Below are 19,916 nucleotides of genomic sequence, written 5' to 3'. Positions count from 1 at the left end.
GAACCACCCTCCAGTGGCAAGAAGCTCCAATAGTTCCTGGGATTCTACAACTTCTACAGAAGATTAATTCGGAACTACAGCACCATAGCCTTCTCCGCTAACCAAACTAACTTTCTTCCCTCAGGCCTTTCACCTGGACTACAGAATCACAAAAAGCCTTTGACCCTCTCAAAGCCCTCTTCATTTCTGCTCCCATCCTCATTCAGCCCGACCCCACTCGCCAGTTTATTGTCGAGGTGGATGCTTCTAATTCAAGTGTTGGTGCTGTCCTGTCTCCGAAAAAACAAAGTACCAAGAAATTGTCACCCGCAGAGCAAAATTATGAAATTGGGAACGGGGAGCTGTTGGCCTTTAAGATGGCCCTGGAGGAGTGGCGCCACTGGCTGGAGTGGTCAGCACAACCATTCATTATATGGACTGATCATAAGAACCTTGCCTACCTACGCTCAGTTAAGAGATTAACATTTTTTTAATTGTTTCTATAACTTGAACTCGTTTTTTTTTTTTAATTCTTGTTGTTTTATTTTAAATTATTATGCACTAATACATAAGTTAATATATCAATAATTTCAAAACATGTTTTTCCCTAGTAATGTTTTCTAATATTTATTCAAAATGTCATAAAAATTTAATCATAACTTCGATTAATAAATAGTAGTATTCAGCAAACCAAACAATAAAACGCAATTTTTCACTGCTATTGAGGAAAAAACGTGAAATTAATCAAAAGCTACTGTTCTATTTTTATGTTCACTAACTTTTGTGGTTCTTTTTTTACTTTTTCAGCTATGTAACTTCGAATTCTTGAGCATTTTCAATTATTTTATTTTTAATATTTTATTTCCACAGGGTCACTGACCGGAAGCTCCTCCTACGTCATGTTCTAGTTCCGGTTCTAAATACGGAAGTGATCAAATCGTGTAGCAAACTATTCAAAGCATGTGAATCTACCGCTGTTCGCTTTGTATCTTTCACATAAGATCCATACTATTCTACTTTGTAGCAATTCAGCTTGACCGTTTCAAGGTTTAAACCTTATTTATATTATTCTCCACTATTAGTTGTAACTCACAACTGTAGGTTAGAAATGGCAGCTGCTCAGAATCCAGTGAAAAACGTGCCTGTGAAAAAACACCCCAATTCTGTCCAAAAGGTCCCACAAATTTACTGCATTTTGTGCCGCAAGGAATACTCAAAACCTGTAAGTGAGTTTCTGTTATTTGAACCTTGCTGGAAGTTAACTGCATGTGCAAAACAATTAATATTGACATATGTCTGGAACGCAGGATGGACATGAGCACATGCATAGCATGCTGCATCATAGAGAACTGGAGGCAGTCCTGGGCAAGTAAGTGAGCCTCATGATTGATGCAAAAACATTAACCAGTATCATCAAGTAATTTTGCACCAACTTAAATAGAAATAATAATAATAATCAAAGGTACAGCTCCTTAAATATATAATTCAATCAATGTTGTTTACTTAAATCTTCAAACTTTGTGAAACGTTTTATAGGAAAGTGTTACAGTTAAAATGCTGTAATTAATTTAAAACGTTGGATTTCGAAAGGGATTAAAACTAGCGGATTAAACGTTTAATTTTCCACGTAAACAATAAATAGAAAATAGTTTTAAAGTAAAATGAATATTAAGGGATATACATTTTTTTAAATATTAATTTTGCTGTAATTTGATTTCAAAAGCTGTCATATTAGGAAGTAGAGATTTGCTGATTCATTCCTGGATTTAGTAAGAATAATAAAGAAAATAGACATTTATATTTCCACAAACATACCACTTTCTTGATTTTGTTTTAGTGAGTATTTATTACAATCACTTTGAGTCTCTTAATACGTCAGATGTTAGTTACTTCATGTTTTTTTTGTTTTTGTTAGGAATGCCCTCCATGATTGTCTGGCTTGCAATAAGTCCTCCTTGGGTCTAAACGAGTACGCGGAGCACATCTCAACAGCTCAGCACCAAGCAAGGTTGAAAAATTTGCAGGCCAGAAATGTAAAACCCGTTTCTGTGTTCAAATCTTTGAGCAAGGAGACTGTCGGAAAGATTCTGAAGAGAAACAAGGAGCTAAAAAAAGAAGAGTGAGAATCCCACCTTTTCGTGATCCAATTCAGAGCAAATATTTACTAGTATTCTAAATATTCTGTTTCAATGGGTGTCTTTTTTTTTTCTTTCCTTTTTCAGGCGGAAAGTTTTGAAAAAGAATAAAAAGAAAACTAAGCAGGTGGCTGCTCAAAAACGTGCCAATCAGCAGCAGGGAATGGTTGCAAAAAAGAAGATCAATCAAAAATTCAACCAATCGCAGAGGAGATTCTCAAATCCGATGCAGCAAAGTACCAACTACCCAGTTGTGCTAAACAAAGAGAACAAGATATCCGGCGCTCTCGTCGGCAAAGACCCAGCCCTGCAGAATCAAAGCTGGAGGCAGACTTGTTATTTTGACCATCAACTCCAACTAGGTCAGGACACGTTCCCTCAATCAGCTCGCCACATCATATTTGATGACGGTTTTCCCGGTAGCCACCAGGATAGACTAGAGAACTCTCAAATGGATGGAGCGCAGATGAACCAAAACCATAAGACGACGCCGTCTGTCAACCAGAACCAGTATTTCTGTGGACAGCATACCGGTTTTCGACAGAGAGACTTCAAGAGTGACGTCCCGCCTGAGAATGGCGCTTTAGGGTTCAAACGTTGCCAAGGTGATAGAACGGCTCCTAACCCCGCAGATCGACTTGCATCCGAAAACAAAACGGCTCCCATGCAAGACGTGGAAGTCGGCACCATGCTGAAGCAAATCCGACGGGCTCTGGGTGTAAGGGAGCCGTGCAGAGCCGAGAGAGAAGCCCGCAGGCAGAAGTGCGAGGCCTGCGCTCATGCGACAGGCGCTCCAAAGCAAGCAGAGACAGCGGGGAAGTCCATCGAGAGTCCACACTCGGCTCCGACTGCGTCCTCATCTGCTGGTGTTTGTAGAATCACTACGCCGAAGCCAAAACTGTCAATAACTGTGACAAACAGTGGAAAGGAAGACTCAAGAAGTACCGGACTCTCTGAGTCCAACACGGTCAGCAGCCGGAAGGTTCGACTTGCCCAAAAATCAAATGAAATTAATGCCTCCAAACCCGATTTGGACAGAAGCTTCACCCCAACTGGAGCCGACGATAAACTGAACTGGAGACAAGTGTATGAAGAGATTGAAAAAAAGAAAAGTGAAAGGACTCCAAGGTAAGGGAGACACGATTCTTTCTATTGCAAAAATCAGGAAAGTTATTTTTTTATTTCTCCATAATCTATACTAAGGGAACAATTTCCACAGAAAACAAAACAGTTTTAGAAATTTCTGCAAATTTACCAAAAAAAAAAATCATATGTTCTTCAGACCCTTTGCTGTGACACTCATATTTCTTCTGATCCTCTTTAAAATGATTCTGCTTCAGTGGAGTCCAGGTGTGTTAAGTTAAAGTGATTGGATGTCCTTATTAAAGCCATTGATCAAGACAACTCACCGTCCATGTCATGAGATTGAAGGAATGTGCTGAGGAGCTCAGACAGAATCAAAGATTACAAATTTCTGCAGCACTCCAGGTATTTAAGAGCACATGGCCGCCAAATGATTAAATAGAAAAGCGTTTCGGACAACGAGAACTTTTTTGACAACTGGCCATCCAACCAGAGTATTTGTGGAAGAAGAGTTTTGGTGAAATTTATGAAGAAGAACCCAAATATTACTGTATCTGAGCTACAGAGATTGAATAAACTATCCCTGCAGCTCTCCATTTTTATGGCAGAGTGGCTCGAAGTGTGTGTGACCTTTAAAAACGGGCAAAGAGTTTGAGGCAAACACTTGAAGACTATGAGAAATAAGATTAATTGATCTGATGAGCGTGAAACTGAACTTTTTTGGTGTTCATTTTAAGCAGGAAAAAAACAGGGACCTGCCCAATAGAATCCCAGCAGTGAAGCATGGTGGTGGTAGCATCATGCTTTGGGTTTATTTGTTTTTTAGCAGCAGGAACAGGATGATTGGTTGAAGGAGAGATGAATTTGGTGAAGTACAGAGATGTTTTTGAAGAAAACACCTTCCAACTAGAGAGAACTAAAGAGAACTAGTGCTGCCACAAACAATTATTTAAATAGTCGACAAATCACTGATTATTTTTTCTGATTAGTCGACTATTCAGGTCATGCACAAAGTGGATGTAAAACACACATCTTAACCATCATTAGCTTTAAACCAACTAAAAACTATATATATCCACACTAGCATTATCACAGAGAGAATGCTGTAATCTGAATTTGGCCGCAAAAGATGCTAGTGATGATAGATGAGGATGCTGATAGACAGCTAAAATATTAACCCTTCCGCTCTCTTTGGGGTCCAGATGACTCCAACCACATATTGATGTGTGATTCCTTCCATGACAAATGTGGACAAAGGTGTACAGGATTTTATGCCTGCCATGGACATTAGTGAAACTCAAAAATCAATGATAAAAAAACGTTCAGTCTTGTGGGGTCCAGATGACCTCACTTTTAATGTAAACAAGCCAAGGAGAGTAGAAGGGTTAAATGCCAAATTAGCCTAAAAAAAGCCAAACAGCTAGCATGTAGCTGAAATATTAGCTAAACTTAAAAATAGTCTAAAAAGCAAAAAAGCCTGAATTAGCCAAAACAGCTAACATGTAACTGAAATATTAGCTAAATTCCAAAACAGCCTAAAAACAACAACAACAAAAAAAAATCCTAAGTTAGCAAAAACAGCTAGCATGTAGCTGGAATATTAGCTAAACTCCTTAATAACCTAAACAAAACAACACAAAAAGCCTAAATTAGCAAAAACAGCTAGCATGTAGCTGAAATATTAGCTAAACACAAAAATACCCTAAACAATTAACATGTAGCTGAAATATTTGTTACATTTCAAAGCAGTCTAAAAACCAAAAAGCCCAAGTTAGCAAAAACAGCTAGCATGTAGCTGAAAAATGTGCTAAACACAAAATAGCCTAAAAAACTTTAAAAAAAGCTTGAATTAGCCAAAACAACTAACATGTAACTGAAATATTAGCTACATTTCAAAACACTTCCTAAAAACAAAAAAAGTCCAAGTTAGCAAAACACCTAGCATGTAGCTGAAATATTAGCTAAACTCAAAATAGCCTGAAAAACAAACAAAAAAAGCCTGAATTAGCCAAAACAATTAACATGTAGCTGAAATATTAGTTCAATTTCAAAACAGCCTAAAACCAAAAAAGGCCCAAGTTAGCAAAACAGCTAGCATGTTGCTGAAAAATTAGCTAAACACAAAATAGCCTAAAAACAAAAAAAGCTTGAATTAGCCAAAACAGCTAACATGTAACTGAAATATTAGCTAAATTCCAAAACAGCCTAAAAACAAACAAAAAAAATCCTGTTAGCAAAAACAGCTAGCATGAAATATTAGCTAAACTCCAAAATAACCTAAGAAACCTTAATAAATGCCAAAATAGTCCAAAAAGCTAGCAGAATGCCATTATAACTTTCAACTTTATTACACTCTGACTCTATATAATATAAAGTAGCGACTAATCGACTATTAAATTAGTCGTCGACTATTTTAATAGTTGATTAGTCATCGATTAAATCGTGGCAGCCCTAAAGAGAACTCTGAAGATTCTTAACCTAAACCCGTTTTAGCATCTCTGGGGAGACCTGGAAATGTCCTGTCTGAGCTGGAGAGGATCTGCAAAGAGGATCCTCAAATCCAAACTTGTGAAGACTCATGCCTGTACTAGCTCACTTTGAAGCTTCTATTCAATCCTGAGTTTTACTGATGTAATTTTTCAGGTTTTTTTACTTTGACAAAGATTCAAAGAGGGGAAAATGCAAAGTACTTTCCATTCTTTTCAGATTATTCATTATTATTATTTTGCTCCTTTTAGGTTTGGAATCAACTTGTCAAACCATCAGCCCGACCTTCAAAGCTCCGTAAGGGACGCTGACCTGCCTCTATCCGAAGGTTTTCACTGGGAGACGATTCCACACTGCTCCGCCTCGCCTCACCTCACTCCACCGCCTCCACCCCGTTTCACCTCCCCTGGGGTGGCGTCCGATTCTCAGGTGGAGGAGTCTCCGCAGGAACGTGTAGCAGGTCAGACGGCAGTAAAGGTGAAGGAAGAGGCGAACTGGGAGGATTGTGAGATGAACGCCAACAAGAGGAAATCGAATTCACTGACAGTAGGTTGATTTTTTATTCAACATTTGACTTTATGATGCATTTCTTTGATGCCCTTTTCTGCATTATTTTGCAGCTGGATGACAATTCAACTAGAAAAAAGAAGAAAATAAAGTCGAATTTGGGTGACTTGTTTATTTTCTGTTTTCTCATGATTTAATAAGTTTAATTTTATACTGAAGAGGTTTATGTATTCACTCTTAGACCAGGATCACATGGATCATCTGCTAGCGGTGTCGCTAAAAGAGGATGAGTTGAGCCGCGCGCTGCAGGATCTGGACCAATCTCTGATCCAGGCCAGAAACGCCATGCAAGCCGCTTACGCCGAGGTCCAAAGACTCGTGCTGCTAAAACAGCAGGTGTGGTCACTGCAGCAAGAATGCTTTTTTACTCCTTACATTTCAGTTAAATGCTTTTTCTTTTAGCTTACAGTTGAAGTGAACGGTTTGAGAGCGAAGCGTATCGAGATCCTTCAAGAAATGCAAGGTAAAGGAGAAAAAGATGCTAAAAAAAGTTGTTTATTTTGCTGCAACGTTGATGTTTGTTCTTGCAGAAGGTTACTCTGGAGCAGCAGAAAGACCGACCACCTCCTCTGCTGCTCTGCTTCCTCCCACAACAGCCAATCAGCAGCCGTTTAGCCCCTTCCCGAATCCCCTGGCGCTGTCGGCTACCGTGGTCACCGCCGGACAGCCCAGCCTCTTGTCCGGTACCGCCGACGTTCCTCAGGTGACCCCGCCCGTGCCTTTGTTCCCGCCCAATCTGCTCCTCGGGCCACCCTCTCTTACGGACGCAGGAAAGGGGACTAAAGAACCCCAACCGAAAGAGTTGATAGAGAAGGTTGGGAACGAGGCTGTTCCCGAGGAACCGGATAATCCGGAGGATGGCGGGAACGAGAGCGACGCGTCGGTGGAAATGGTCAGCTCCTCTAAGGTGGAGATCATAGAAGTCGACGAGTCCGAGTGCGAGGAGTCGCACTCAAAGGAGGCTGTGAATGTGGAAGTCAGTTCTACGAGCACGCAGACGCCTCGAGCTGAAAGGTGAAGCTCAGGAAAACCAGTTCAGCAAAAAATAAAATCCAATTTAATGTGACTTTTAACAACTTTTTTATCTTTAACTCCAGTAAATTCCAGCCGGAAAAAGACGAGGTTGCTCCTGCAGGTGAGATTTTACCTCCACGCTGATGAGATGCTCGCATGATTAAACTCCGGAAAATGTTTTTCAGAATCCGTGGAGGATCAGGAACCGTCGGTAGGAACCTTTTCAAGTCACGCCGGCCCCGTTCACGGCCTGCAAATCCACGACGGCCTTCTGTACACATGTTCAGGGGACAACACCGCTCGAGCTTACGACCTGCTGGTGTGTTGTCATTCATTTTCTACGTCAAACCATGTCACTAGTAGTTGGATAGAAGTCTCAAAATCTGTGATGGATTTGTGTTCAGACCAGAGAGTGCCAGGCCGTGTTTCAGGGTCATACCAACAAAATCAACTGTCTGCTGGTGTCATCGGTGCCAAACCTGCCGGCACGCCTCTACACGGGCTCCAGCGACCAGACCATCCGCTCTTTCAGCCTGAAGGTACGAAAAATCAACTTTTTGGTTGAATTTGAACCCCAAACATCATCTGAGATGTGAAAGTGTTGAGCTTTGTTTTCCTGTTTCTTTCTTTTTGTCCAGTCAAAGAGGTGTCTGGAGCAGATCTCCCTTCCAGACCGGGTGTTGTGTCTGCACGTAGCCTGGAATATTCTTTACGCCGGGCTTGCCAGCGGCTCTGTCATCAGCTACGATCTAAAGGTGAGAGCTTTCTGATCCCTCCTTTTCATTTCTTTAACTTATTTTAGTCAATTAAAATACAAAAACGAAGAGTTTCTCTTTTAGACTTGCCTGTTCACAGATATGGCAGCGCATGTTGAATTCTGGGAGAGGTCAAAGGTGAAGGCCTCAAGTCGATAATGTCAGAAGCCAAAATAGCAATTACATACCTGTTCAGTATATGGTTGACATGACTAGTCGACTAATCGACTATTAACATAGTCGGCGACTAGTTTAATAGTCGATTAGTCGTTACGTTGTATTATATGGAGTCAGAGTGTAGTGAAGTTAAAAGTTATGATGGCATTATGTTAGCTTTTTGGACTGATTTTGGCATTTATTGTGGTTTTTCAGGCTATTTAGGAGCATAGCTAATATTTCAGCTACATGCTAGCTGTTTTGGCTAATTTAGGCATTTTTATAGTTTTTAGGCTGTTTTGGGGGTTAACATATATTTTAGCTACATACAAGCTTTTTTGGCTAATTTAGGTTTTTTTTTAGGCTGTTCTTGAGTTTAGCTAATATTTCAGCTTCATCCTCGCTGTTTTGGCTAATTTAGACTTTTTTAGGCTAATTTGGCATTTAACTAATATTTTGGCTGGCTAAAAGCTTCCGTGTTTTTAGCTATTAGCTTCAGAGTTATTAGCTATCAATTTCAGCGTTTTAGCTATCAGCTTCAGTGTTTTTAGCTATCCATTTTAGTGTTTTTAGCTATCAATTTCAGCTTTTTTAGCTATCAATTTCAGCATTTTTAGCTATCAATTTCAGCGTTTTAGCTATCAGCTTCAGCGTTTTTAGCTATCAATTTCAGTGTTTTTAGCTATCAATTTCAGGGTTTTCAGCTATCATCTTCAGCTTTTTTAGCTATCAACTTCAGTGTTTTTAGTTATCAATTTCAGCGTTTTTAGATATAAATTTCAGCGTCTTTAGCTATCAATTTCAGCGTCATTAGCAATCAATTTCAGCGTCATTAGCAATCAATTTCAGCGTCATTAATTATCAATTTCAGCGTTTTTAGCCATCAGCTTCACAGTTTTAGCTATTATTTTCAGCATTTTTAGCTTTCAATTTCAGCGTTTTCAGCTATCATTTTCAGCATCATTAGCAATCAATTTCAGTGTTTTTAGCTATCAATTTCAGCGTCTTTAGCTATCAATTTCAGCGTCATTAGCAATCAATTTCAGCGTCATTAATTATCAATTTCAGCGTTTTTAGCTATCAGCTTCAAAGTTTTAGCTATTATTTTCAGCGTTTTTAGCTTTCAATTTCAGCGTTTTTAGCTATCATTTTCAGCATCATTAGCAATCAATTTCCGCGTTTTTAGCTATCAATAGCTAGTTTTTAGTTAATTTAAAGCTAATTATGGTTAAGATTTGTGCTTTACATCCACTTTGTGCACGACCAGATTAGTCGACTAATCAGAAAAAATAATCGGTGATTAGTCGACCGTTAGAATAATCGTTTGTGGCAGCAATAGTTCAGTAGCAGTAGCTGCGTTTACATATGCAAAATGTCGTATAAAAGATCAGAGAAATGTGTGAAGAACTTTATCCGATTGTAACAAACGTTTACATACACCACACCTTCGATTGGAATAATAATAAATAAATAATTTCAATGATGCTAATGTTTTTTTTCATGTAGATTTTGGATTTTTATATTACACTATTCTACTTCGTATCAAATTAATAAGTCTGTAACCATGATTTTTGTTTTTTTTTAAATCTGCGACCGCATTGTTGACCGTAAAGTTTCATGTAGAATTCTGATTTTTGACAAAATGGAAGAATTTTGTGTCTCTGCTGAATCTTACAGGCACATATGGGCTTTTTTCGCCTTCTATTAGTAGTATAGATCTCTAATATATTAAAATAATTTATCATGAAGGCCTAATATTGAAACACATTTGTTATCTAATAAAATATTATGACTTGTCAGTAAAAAAATTTAAATTAATCATATCATAGATCTGTCAAATTCATGGCATCCGTACCTTTATTTCTCTCCGTCTTCCTCAGTCAGAACTAGGAGTTTTTTTGCAGAGGAAAGCACCCCAAATTCATTAACCAACTCCTGTACTTTTGCCTTTAAATATGCATCACAACGACTAAGTTTGGCACAAGCATGTTCGGTCACATCTATGAACTTCCTGCGTCCTCCCCGTTTAGACTCTGAAGGAGCTGGACGTGTTCGAGTGCCACGGCCCCCGCGGGGTGAGCTGTCTGGGCACGGCTCAGGAGGGCGCCCGGCGGTTGCTGCTGGTCGGGTCGTACGACAGCACCATCAGCGTCCGCGACGCTAAGAGCGGCCTCCTGCTGCGCTCACTGGAGGGCCACACCAAGACTGTCCTCTGCATGAAGGTGATCAGATCCTGTCATGGATTCTAGGTCTATATAATAGATGCAAAGGGACAAGAATTGAGTTATAAATTCAGAATAAATGCATTTTTTAAGTATTTCTAATCGGACATAACTCTGAGGATGTTGAGGTGAGAAAAATTAAACGTTTAGTCATGCAGGTGTCGTCTTTTGTCGTTTTTCCAGGTGGTTAATGACCTCGTCTTCAGCGGCTCCAGTGACACGTCCGTGCACGCCCACAACATCCATGTAAGTTTTGAGGAGGACCAAAGTTTTCCAAAGGTTTTCCCTGATGATCTCTTTGTCCCCCGCAGACCGGAGAGCTGGTCCGGATCTATAAAGGTCACGGTCACGCCGTCACATCTATTGTCATCCTGGGAAAGGTGATGGTGACGGCGTCTCTGGACAAACTGGTTCGAGTTTACGAGCTGCAGGTATTTAAACTCCTTCACTGTTGTAAATCGTTTTTTTCTGTTAGGTCTGCCACGATTAGTCGGCTAATCGACGACATATTGACTAATGAAATAGTTTAGGACTAATTTAAGTTATAATGGTGTTATGCTAGCTTGACTATTTTGGTATTTCTTAAGGTTTTTTTTAAGCTATTTTAAGCTATTTTAGCTAATATTTCAGCTACTTGTTAGCTATTTTGGCTAATTTAGGATTTTTTTCAGTTTTTTAGGCTAATTTGTTGTTTAGCTAATATTTCAACTACATGCTATCTATTTCTGGCTAATTACGACTCTTTTTGCTCTTTAGGCTATTTTAGCATTTAGCTAATATTCCAGCTACAGGCTAACTGTTTTGGCTAATTTAGCATTTTTCTGTTTTTTAGGCTAATTTGGATTTTAGCTCGTACTTCAGCTCAATGCTATCTCTTTTTGCTAATTTAGGCTATTTTTTGCTTTTTAGCTTATTTTGGAGTTAAGCTAATTGTTAAGCTACATGCTAGCTGTTTTGGCAAATTGGGCTTTTTTGTTTTTTAGACTATTTTGGACTTTAGCTAATATTTCAGCTACATGCTAGCTGTTTTGGCTAATTTTAAGATTTTTCTGTTTTTTTAGCCTCATTTGGATTTTAGCTCGTACTTCAGCTCAATGCTAGCTCTTTCTGCTAATTTAGGCTATTTTTTGCTTTTTAGCCTTTTTTGGAGTTAAGCTAATTTTTAAGCTACATACTAGCTGTTTTGGCAAATTGGGTTTTTTTTTGTTTTTTTAGACTATGTTGGACTTGAGCTAATATTTCAGCTGCATGCTTGCCATTTTTGGCTAATTTAGGCTTTTTTTGCTCTTTAGACTATTTTGGCGTTTTGCTAATATTTCACCTACATGCTAGCTGCTTTGGCTTCTGTTTTTTAGGCTTATTTGGAGTTTCGCTCGTACTTCAGCTCAATACTAGCTATGTTTTCTCATTTAGGCTATTTTTTCTTTTTAACCTATTTTGGAGTTTAGCCAATATTTTAGCTACATGCTAGCTGCTTTGGCTAACTGGGGCTTTTTTTTAGACTATTTTGGACTTTAGCTAATGTTTTTTAGCTGCATGCTAGCTGTTTTTGGCTAATTAAGGCTTTTTTCAGATTTTTAGGCTATTTTGGCCTTTAATATTTAAACTGGCTATTAGCTTCTGCGTTTTCAGCTATCAACTTCAGCATTTTTAGCTATCAATTTTAGCATCTTCAGCTATCAGCACTAGCATCTTCAGTGGCCAAATTCAGTTTACAGCATTCACACTAGCATTATCGCAGGTAAAACTATATATCTAGTTTTTGGTCAGTTTGAAACTAATGACGGTTAAGATGTGTGTTTTACATCTAGTTTGCACATGACCCAATTAGTTGACTAATCTGAAAAAATAATCTATGATTAGTCGACTATTAAACTAATCGTTTGTGGCACCACTATTTTCTATAAATGTCTGATATTCTGTTGTTTTTTTCTGCAGTCTCACGACCGCCTGCAGGTGTATGGCGGTCACAGCGACATGGTGATGTGCATGGCTGTACATAAGAGTTTGGTGAGTACATTTATCTAAATACATCCACACATTTCTTATAATATAGTTCACTATAATATTTTAAATTAAATGTGTGCAGATTTACACAGGCTGTTACGACGGCACCATCCAAGCCGTGAAACTCAACTTGATGAAGAACTACCGATGCTGGGTTGGAACTTCTTCTTTGTGTTATATCCTCTTAATCCTAACTGCTTTTACTGAGTTTGTTTATCATGTTTGCAGTGGCAAAGTTGCTCCCTGATCTTCGGCATGGCGGAGCATCTCCTGCAGCACCTCGTCGGCGATCACACCCACCCCAATCTGCAGACGGTCAAATGCCGCTGGAGAGGCTGCAACGCGTTTTTCTCCACACAGCAATCGATTAGAAAAGTGCGTAATTTCAAATTCGTCTGCACTAGTGCTCAAACTGGGAGTTTTTCTGACGTTTTTTGCTCTTTTCCTCTCCGATAGGAGCTGCCGGAACACATGCAGACCCACATAGACAACGACAGCATGCAGCAGCCTTGATGAGAGATCCACTCCAGACTTCATCACTAATCTGCAGACTGAAGATGTTTCAAGATTAAATGAATTCTGGTTGTTCTTCTGTAAAAATTCCCAAAAAGTTAACAGAGAATCAGATTATTCTGATCATGTATAGTCAATAATGTAGACAAAATTAGATAATATTTCCATAACGTGTGCATACATTCAATTAAAACTAATTCCTGTTTTAAGGAGGAATATTTGCAGTTTTTATTGTTTAAACCACTGCCTACATTACCCATAATGCCAGGATTTCTTCTGCAAACCTCAACAGTCTTGCTTTTAATTCAGATTACATATTAAATAAATAAATGAAGCTACATTTCAATCTAACTGCTTCTCCTGATCAAATTTTTGATATTGTGACACTTCTGCTTATATCTTTATAAACTCTTATTTCAAACTAAAATGTCCAGATAGTAATGTTTGCCTCATGCTGTGAGTCCAGGAGAATTATGGGTATTGAAACAATAAAGACCGATAGAGAAACTTTATTTAAAATGCTATGATGTCATATTTTTAAGCAGAATCACACATGAAGAAATTGGAATTTTAAAAAACCTTTTTAAAATGAAGCTCTTTAATCAAAATTTGAACAATACTTTGGCTCAAAAGTAAAAGTTCAGTCACAACTAAAGCACAAGTTTCCATTTTATTCACAAGTTGGTGACTTAAGAGTACATGGTCAGCTGAAGCCACTGGAAATGAGACAAAAAAAAGGATAATTAATATATTTATATAGTTCTTATCAAGTATATATGCAATTGAAAAGGGTTCAATTGGTTAAAAAGTTTTTTTTTTTATTTCTGATACCCAAAATAATAATAAAAAAGTCAAATTAATTTTAAAAATCCAGAAGAAAATTTGTTCATTAGTTCTCTCGGGTTAATTTTTTTGAATTATGATTTTTGTGGAACCCAAAAAGCCACTTTCAGTATTAAAATAAAGAAAAAAAACAATGTTTTTTGTTTATTTCTAGTGCTGCAGAGTTATTTAAAGTTTTTAAATAATTTTATAAAATGTGGTAGAAAACAGTGAGCCTTACTTACCTCAAGCACATTGAGTTTGATTATTCCATCTCCATCTTTATCAAAAGCATTGAACGCTCCTGCAAAATCAGAAAATTTAATTATTATTTAAACAGTTAAAATCTATATTATGAGTGTAAAAATATTTTCTTTTAATTTTAGGAAGATAGCTGGCAACAATATTAAATGTTTGCATTGGATTGGCACTTTTTTGGTTTGGGATTAATAAAGTTTATTAATTAAATGCACTCCTACAATTCAAAAAACTAGATAAACACAATCTGAAATAATTTTTGAATTCCTTGAAAATACACCATCATTCTCCCACCTCCATGCTTTACAACTATTTAAAATCGACTCGTCATTTTGTTTTATATTTCTCTTTCGAGGTCGCAGGGTTGCTGGAGCCTATCCTAGTCTGCCACATTAGGACACATTCTGCTTTTTGACTGTTCTTCATCTGCTGTGTGGACTCACTGAACATGCCCTCCAGTCTCACGAAACAGCAGATGTAGCTGTCAAAGTCGATGTTGAGCTGCTTGTCTGCGTAGCGCATGGCGATGATGTCATACAACTGCTTGTTCAGATGATACCCTGTAGAAAGACGTGTTTACGTGGATAGAGTTCCTCATTCGTGTTAGTGTTTCTACCATGTGGCCCACCTGCGTCGTTTACGGCATTCCTCATCTCAAAACTGCTGATGCAGCATTTTCCTTCTTTATCGTAGCTTTTAAAGATGAGCTGCAAATGTGAAACGACAGTTTTAGAAAAATATTTATATATGAAAAAGCCCTAAATCGTCATTACCTGCCACATCTTGATCTTTTTCCACAAATGTTTGAACTCCTGCAGATTCAACTTTCCAGACCCATCAGTCTGAGGAGCATCAGTTACAGAAACAGTAAAGAATTTAACTCGTAGTATAATAAAAGGCGACAAAAAAGACTAAATTATATTTAAATGTAATTACATTTATTTTTAAATGTTTTAAAGTTTGAATTTTAAAATAAAGTGTATATTTCTAAAACTTTTAAAAGCCACAAACAAACTCCTTGGCATAATAAAAGTTAAAAATAAAAGTATCTGGAGCTGGACAATCTTTGAGCATCTCCAAGGATACGTCCATCAAAGCGATCATACTGCGGCACGTCTCCAGACTGAAACCTTCGGACTTTATGTCACTATCTGTGAACAGGAACAGAGTGATGTCCGTGCAGGAAGCTGCAACACCAATCTTCATATTTTGGTCATGCTCACGCTTGGAGAGTACGTTCTTCATGATCGTCATCAGCTCGCCAGCACAGATCTCCATGTCCTGTGGAGGGGGGAGCAGAGATTAACCCCCATCACCAACATCCATGCATTAGGACGGGGGTCTGCTCTAGTTTCTTACAGACCAGAACCCAACCAGAACCACAAAGTCTCATTTTATTGTTTAAAAATGCACTATATTTATGCTTAAAAAAGAAAAATAATTAATTTAGAAATTTTAAAATTACACCAGTATCTATGTGCTTCCATATATAACAGTTGTAACAGCAGTGCACACAAGTTCCTTTCAAAATAAAACCCACTCTGTGTCAAAAAAAGGTTAAATCAAGCATAATATTTTTTATCATTAGGATTTTGGTGTGCTTTTTTCATTTTAATTTAAAAAATAAACATATTAGTAGAATCCACTTATTAAAAAAAAAACAAACTAAGAGGTTTTTATTGAAAATAAATAATTTTCAATCATTTAAAACCACATTTGATTAATTAAAAACACATTTAATTACACCAGTATCTATATGTTTCAATATATAACAGTTGTAACAGCAGTGCACACTAATTCCTTTCAAAATAAAACCCACTCTGTGTCAAAAAAAGGTTAAATCAAGCATGATATTTTTTATTATTAGGATTTTTGGTGTGCTTTTTTCATTTTAATTTAAAAAATAAACATATTAGTAGAATCTACTTATTTAAAAAAAAACATTTAGAATATCCTGAGGTTTTCATTGAAAATGCATAACTCTAAATCATTTTCAATCGTTTAAAACCACATGTGTTCAAAACTTTAACCACTTACCAAAATAAAAATACTTTTAGAGACTTTTATTTGACTTAGTATAAATGAAAAATACAAATTTAAAGAAAAAAATCTGTAAAATTTCTGACATCAAATTAATCTTGCGTAGTTGTTTAACAGAAATGACAAAACTTAAATAACGAATCTCTTATTTATTCAATCGTTAGCATTTTTCCTTAAAGCTAAAGAGCCACAATAAAGGGATAAAAGAGACACATGTGGACTGAAGATCAACCTACCTCACCAGCAATCTTCTGGTAAATTGCTCGGAACTGCTTTTCCTCCTCCGTCTCTTCCACAGGTTGTAGCAGTTTACGCTAATAAAAAAAAAAGAGAGAGAAATTGTATATTGAGAAATTCTTAAAAATCAACTAAACAAAAAAAAAAAAAAAGATCAATGCAGGAATTTTGCCTTAATTCAAGAATTTTAAGTAAATTATAATAAACAGTGAGAAAAGTATTATTGTTTTTAGTATATTTGGCTGGTTTCAAAAACAGATAGTGGTTAGCATAATGTCAAAATAACCTTAATAACAAAATCCTAATTAAAGAATCATAGTCAGTTTTTTTACTTGTTTTGAAAAGTCTTGACAAGTCAAATTTTCTTGTTCTGTTGGCAGAAATTGTTTCTTATTTTAAGCAATATTTACCTCATATTTGTACATTTTTTCTTGTTTTTTTAAAGTAGACTTTTGTTATTATTTTTTTAGGAATTTTTTCTTCCCAAATTCCCAAAATTTCAGTCATTTTCAACCATGTTTAGGATCTTCCTATGTTTTTATTTTACATTATGTTACATAAACCACAGTTGAAAATATTTTAATTAATTTTTTTTAATGTGAAATATTATCTTATTATATCGGTAAAAAAAAAAAAAAACGGCAAAAGTGATAATGTATATCAAAATATATCAAAATAGTTCAGGTTCTATTTTATGAGCCCACATCATCATAGTTCCACCACCGTGCAATCCAATACAGTCACAATTTTAACACGTTTATAAAAAAACAATTTAATTTTCAGCTTTCTCTTGTCAAAGTGATCAGTACATTGACTGTGGCGATAGGGGGATGCAGTAACGTCTTCATAATTCCATTCATGGTTCTATTTCGGTTTGATTTACGATTTGTGTTTTGCAAAACAACAAGAAAAGGTTAAAAATTCTGAAAGATTATTGTCTTTAAATTGCAAAGAAGCCAGTAACAATGAAGAAACATGCAGTTTGGTTTCAAAAACACATTTTATAACAGTGAGTTTGCATTAAAATACTAAATAAACTGTATATATACTTAAATAAAATAATAAACTTATATATTTTTCCATGTGTTACCAGATGGGGTCAGCACTGAGGCACAGAGGCCTGACAGGGCAACAGGTGGGCCTGGAGTTCAGCTTAAGGTTCTTGATTTTACTCCCAGAAGTGTCACTCGATCCGTGCAGGAGGAATGACGTTGAAGCCAAGGTGTCAGTTTGTGGCATGTGTGGCCACAGCTCTCAGAGAGTCAGCTGACACCCCCATATGCAGCCCCCTGGGACATTACCTTTGGTTTCTTTTTCTTCTCCCCCCGAATGCCCTCGTGCTCGATTTCTTTATTGGCGCGTGCTCTGTCGGACACAAACACGATTGGCTGGAATGTGGGAAGCAGAAGATAATAAATTAGTATATTTACAATCATAATTTTGCATTAGTTTATTAAAAAACTTATTGGAGTCTCTGCTTACCTTTCCTTTCTTATATAGAAGTAGGTTTAAAGGAAAAGAAAATATAGTTTATTTGTGAGTCAAATAAAAAAACTTGTCTTTATTGCAATAAACAGCATTAATTTAAATGTATCTTCAGATAAATTCAACTTTATAGCAACATTTTGACATCAATTGGTCTATTTGGGGTACCTGGATTTTGTCAATTGTAGTCTCTGCCTCCCTGTGAAGCAACAAAACAAGTTCAAATATGCTTCATTCTTAGAGTAGTTTTCTTTGTTTAAAGTGGATTCTTACTCTGATGTGCTTTTATTCTCAGAGAACACCCGGAGGAGGAACTCCCCCTCTTCGTGAGCCTTAAAGGTTGTCGGTAGGATGACGTACTCCCCCGGAGGGAGGCGGAAACGCTCCGTCACCTCGCGCAGGTTGATGTAGGTCTTACACTTTGCTTTGGAGGCGTTGTAGAGGAAAAAGTCCTTCTGCAGATGCTGATTCTGGCCCTGCAACTGAGGATGGAGGAGTGGAGAAACACTGATGTGAAAAACTAAAGAAATTGTTTTAATATTTAGGCTTTTTTGTAATTAAATATTAGGAGATATATTTTAAAACACAATTTTCATTGATAATATGTCTGTTTAGAACAGGGGTCCCTGAACTACGACCCGCGGGCCGGATCTGGCCCTCCTTTACATTTGGCCCGGCCCCCCAAAACTGTTTTGGCTAAATTGGACATTTTTCCCGTTTTAGGCTTATTTATCATTTAGCTAATATTTTAGCTTTATGCTAGCTGTTTTGGAGAAATTCTACATTTTTTCAGCTTTTTTTTAGGCTAATTTGAAGTTTAGCTCATATTTTAGCTACATGCTAGCTGTTTTGCGTAATTTATTTTTTTGTTTTTTAGACTTATTTAGCATTTAGCTTTATGCTTGTTGTTTTGGCTAATTTAGGCTTTTTTCAGTTGTTTAGGCTAATTTGGATTTTAGCTAATATTTATCTTAATGCTAGTTGTTTTGGTTAATTTAGGATTTTTTCCATTTTCTTTGGCTAATTTGGCAATTAGCTAATATTTCAGTTACATGCTAGCTTTTTTGGCTAATTTTGTTATTTCAGTTTCAGGCTTATTCATCATTTAACTAATATTTTAGCCTTATACTTGCTGTTTTGGCGAAATTAGACATTTCTTCAGCTTTTTTTTAAAGGATAATTTGAAGTATCGCTCATATTTTAGCTACCCGCTAGCTGTTTAAGTTAATTTAATTTTTTCAGTTTTTTAGTCTTATTTAGCATTTCGTTTATGCTAGTTGTTTTGGTTAATTTAGGATTTTTTCCATTTTTTTGGCTAATTTGGCAATTAGCTAATATTTCAGTTACATGCTAGCTTTTTTGGCTAATTTTGTTATTTCAGTTTTCAGGCTTATTCATTATTTAGCTAATGTTTTAGCTTTATTTTTGAGGTTTTGGCAAAATTACACATTTGTTCAGCTTTTTTTAGGCTAATTTGAAGTTTATCTCATATTTTAGCTACATGCTAGCTGTTTTGGGTAATTTAATTTTTTCAGTTTTTTAGCATTATTTAACATTTAGCTTTATGCTAGTTGTTTTGGCTAAATTAAGCTTTTTTCAGTTGTTTAGGCTAATTTGGATTTTAGCTAATTTTTAGCTTTATGCTAAATTATACATTTTTTCCTTTTCTTTTTTTTGGCTAATTTGGCAATTAGCTAATATTTCAGCTACATGCTAGCTGTTTTGGCTAATTCTGATTTTTTTTTTTTTTTTCGCTAATTTGGCACTTAGCTAATATTTTAGCCAGCTTCAGCATTTTCAGCTATCAATTTAAGCATCTTTAACTATTAATCTATCGCAAGTAATGCTATTGATCTAGTTTTTAATATGTTTTAGTATTTATTTTTTCTGTGAAGATTCCAGGAAAGAATCATTTAAAATTTGGTTATGTGTGGCTTTACGTTTACGTGTAAATCTTTATGTTTAGGCTGTGATTGTTACACTTTTTCTATTAGCCTACAAACCGACTCTGGCCCCCCATCAGAGAAGAAAACAGTTTTGTGGCCCTCACAAGAAAAAGTTTGGGGACCCCGTGTCATGGAAATTATACATTTCATTATGTCTCATCCTCTGAGTCTTGTTTTCTTATTGTCAGAACACCCTGAGCACAATGTGTA

At 36.6% G+C, this 19,916-nt stretch overlaps 2 protein-coding genes and 1 long non-coding RNA gene across 3 annotated transcripts in view; 1 reads left to right on the top strand and 2 right to left on the bottom strand.

Moving 5' to 3' along the window:
• The first annotated feature begins 280 nt into the window (after positions 1 to 280).
• On the top strand, positions 281 to 13,430 carry znf106b (zinc finger protein 106b). The gene is made up of 20 exons (XM_024291234.2): positions 281 to 1,201; positions 1,287 to 1,348; positions 1,895 to 2,098; positions 2,202 to 3,242; positions 5,936 to 6,230; positions 6,305 to 6,353; positions 6,433 to 6,587; positions 6,654 to 6,714; positions 6,782 to 7,265; positions 7,349 to 7,386; positions 7,451 to 7,584; positions 7,670 to 7,804; positions 7,904 to 8,020; positions 10,207 to 10,398; positions 10,582 to 10,644; positions 10,710 to 10,829; positions 12,337 to 12,408; positions 12,488 to 12,559; positions 12,634 to 12,780; positions 12,862 to 13,430. The coding sequence occupies exons 1-20, from the start codon at positions 1,088 to 1,090 to the stop codon at positions 12,916 to 12,918; spliced, it is 3,612 nt and encodes a 1,203-aa protein (XP_024147002.1). The 5' UTR covers positions 281 to 1,087; the 3' UTR covers positions 12,919 to 13,430.
• Positions 9,745 to 10,713, bottom strand: LOC118598135. Its single transcript, XR_004947236.1, has 2 exons — positions 10,512 to 10,713; positions 9,745 to 10,427 (listed from the first exon to the last, which is right to left on the bottom strand). It is a non-coding gene; the product is annotated as an uncharacterized LOC118598135 (long non-coding RNA).
• Positions 13,431 to 13,569: 139 nt separating the features above from the next.
• Positions 13,570 to 19,916, bottom strand: part of capn3b (calpain 3b) — a gene marked incomplete in the record, with an annotated part of 14,581 nt that continues 8,234 nt past the window's right edge. Inside the window, 12 exon segments of the mRNA XM_036210443.1 lie at positions 13,570 to 13,634; positions 13,986 to 14,044; positions 14,442 to 14,558; positions 14,627 to 14,705; positions 14,772 to 14,840; positions 15,085 to 15,149; positions 15,222 to 15,279; positions 16,275 to 16,352; positions 17,577 to 17,663; positions 17,758 to 17,766; positions 17,929 to 17,959; positions 18,034 to 18,242. Coding sequence (XP_036066336.1) covers positions 13,608 to 13,634; positions 13,986 to 14,044; positions 14,442 to 14,558; positions 14,627 to 14,705; positions 14,772 to 14,840; positions 15,085 to 15,149; positions 15,222 to 15,279; positions 16,275 to 16,352; positions 17,577 to 17,663; positions 17,758 to 17,766; positions 17,929 to 17,959; positions 18,034 to 18,242 — 888 coding nt within the window.

Source organism: Oryzias melastigma, linkage group LG24 (genome assembly GCF_002922805.2).
Source record: "Oryzias melastigma strain HK-1 linkage group LG24, ASM292280v2, whole genome shotgun sequence".
Taxonomy (NCBI): Eukaryota; Metazoa; Chordata; class Actinopteri; order Beloniformes; family Adrianichthyidae; genus Oryzias; species Oryzias melastigma.
The sequence above is the reverse complement of the archived record's forward strand: the minus strand, read 5'-3'. Positions and strand labels throughout refer to the sequence as shown.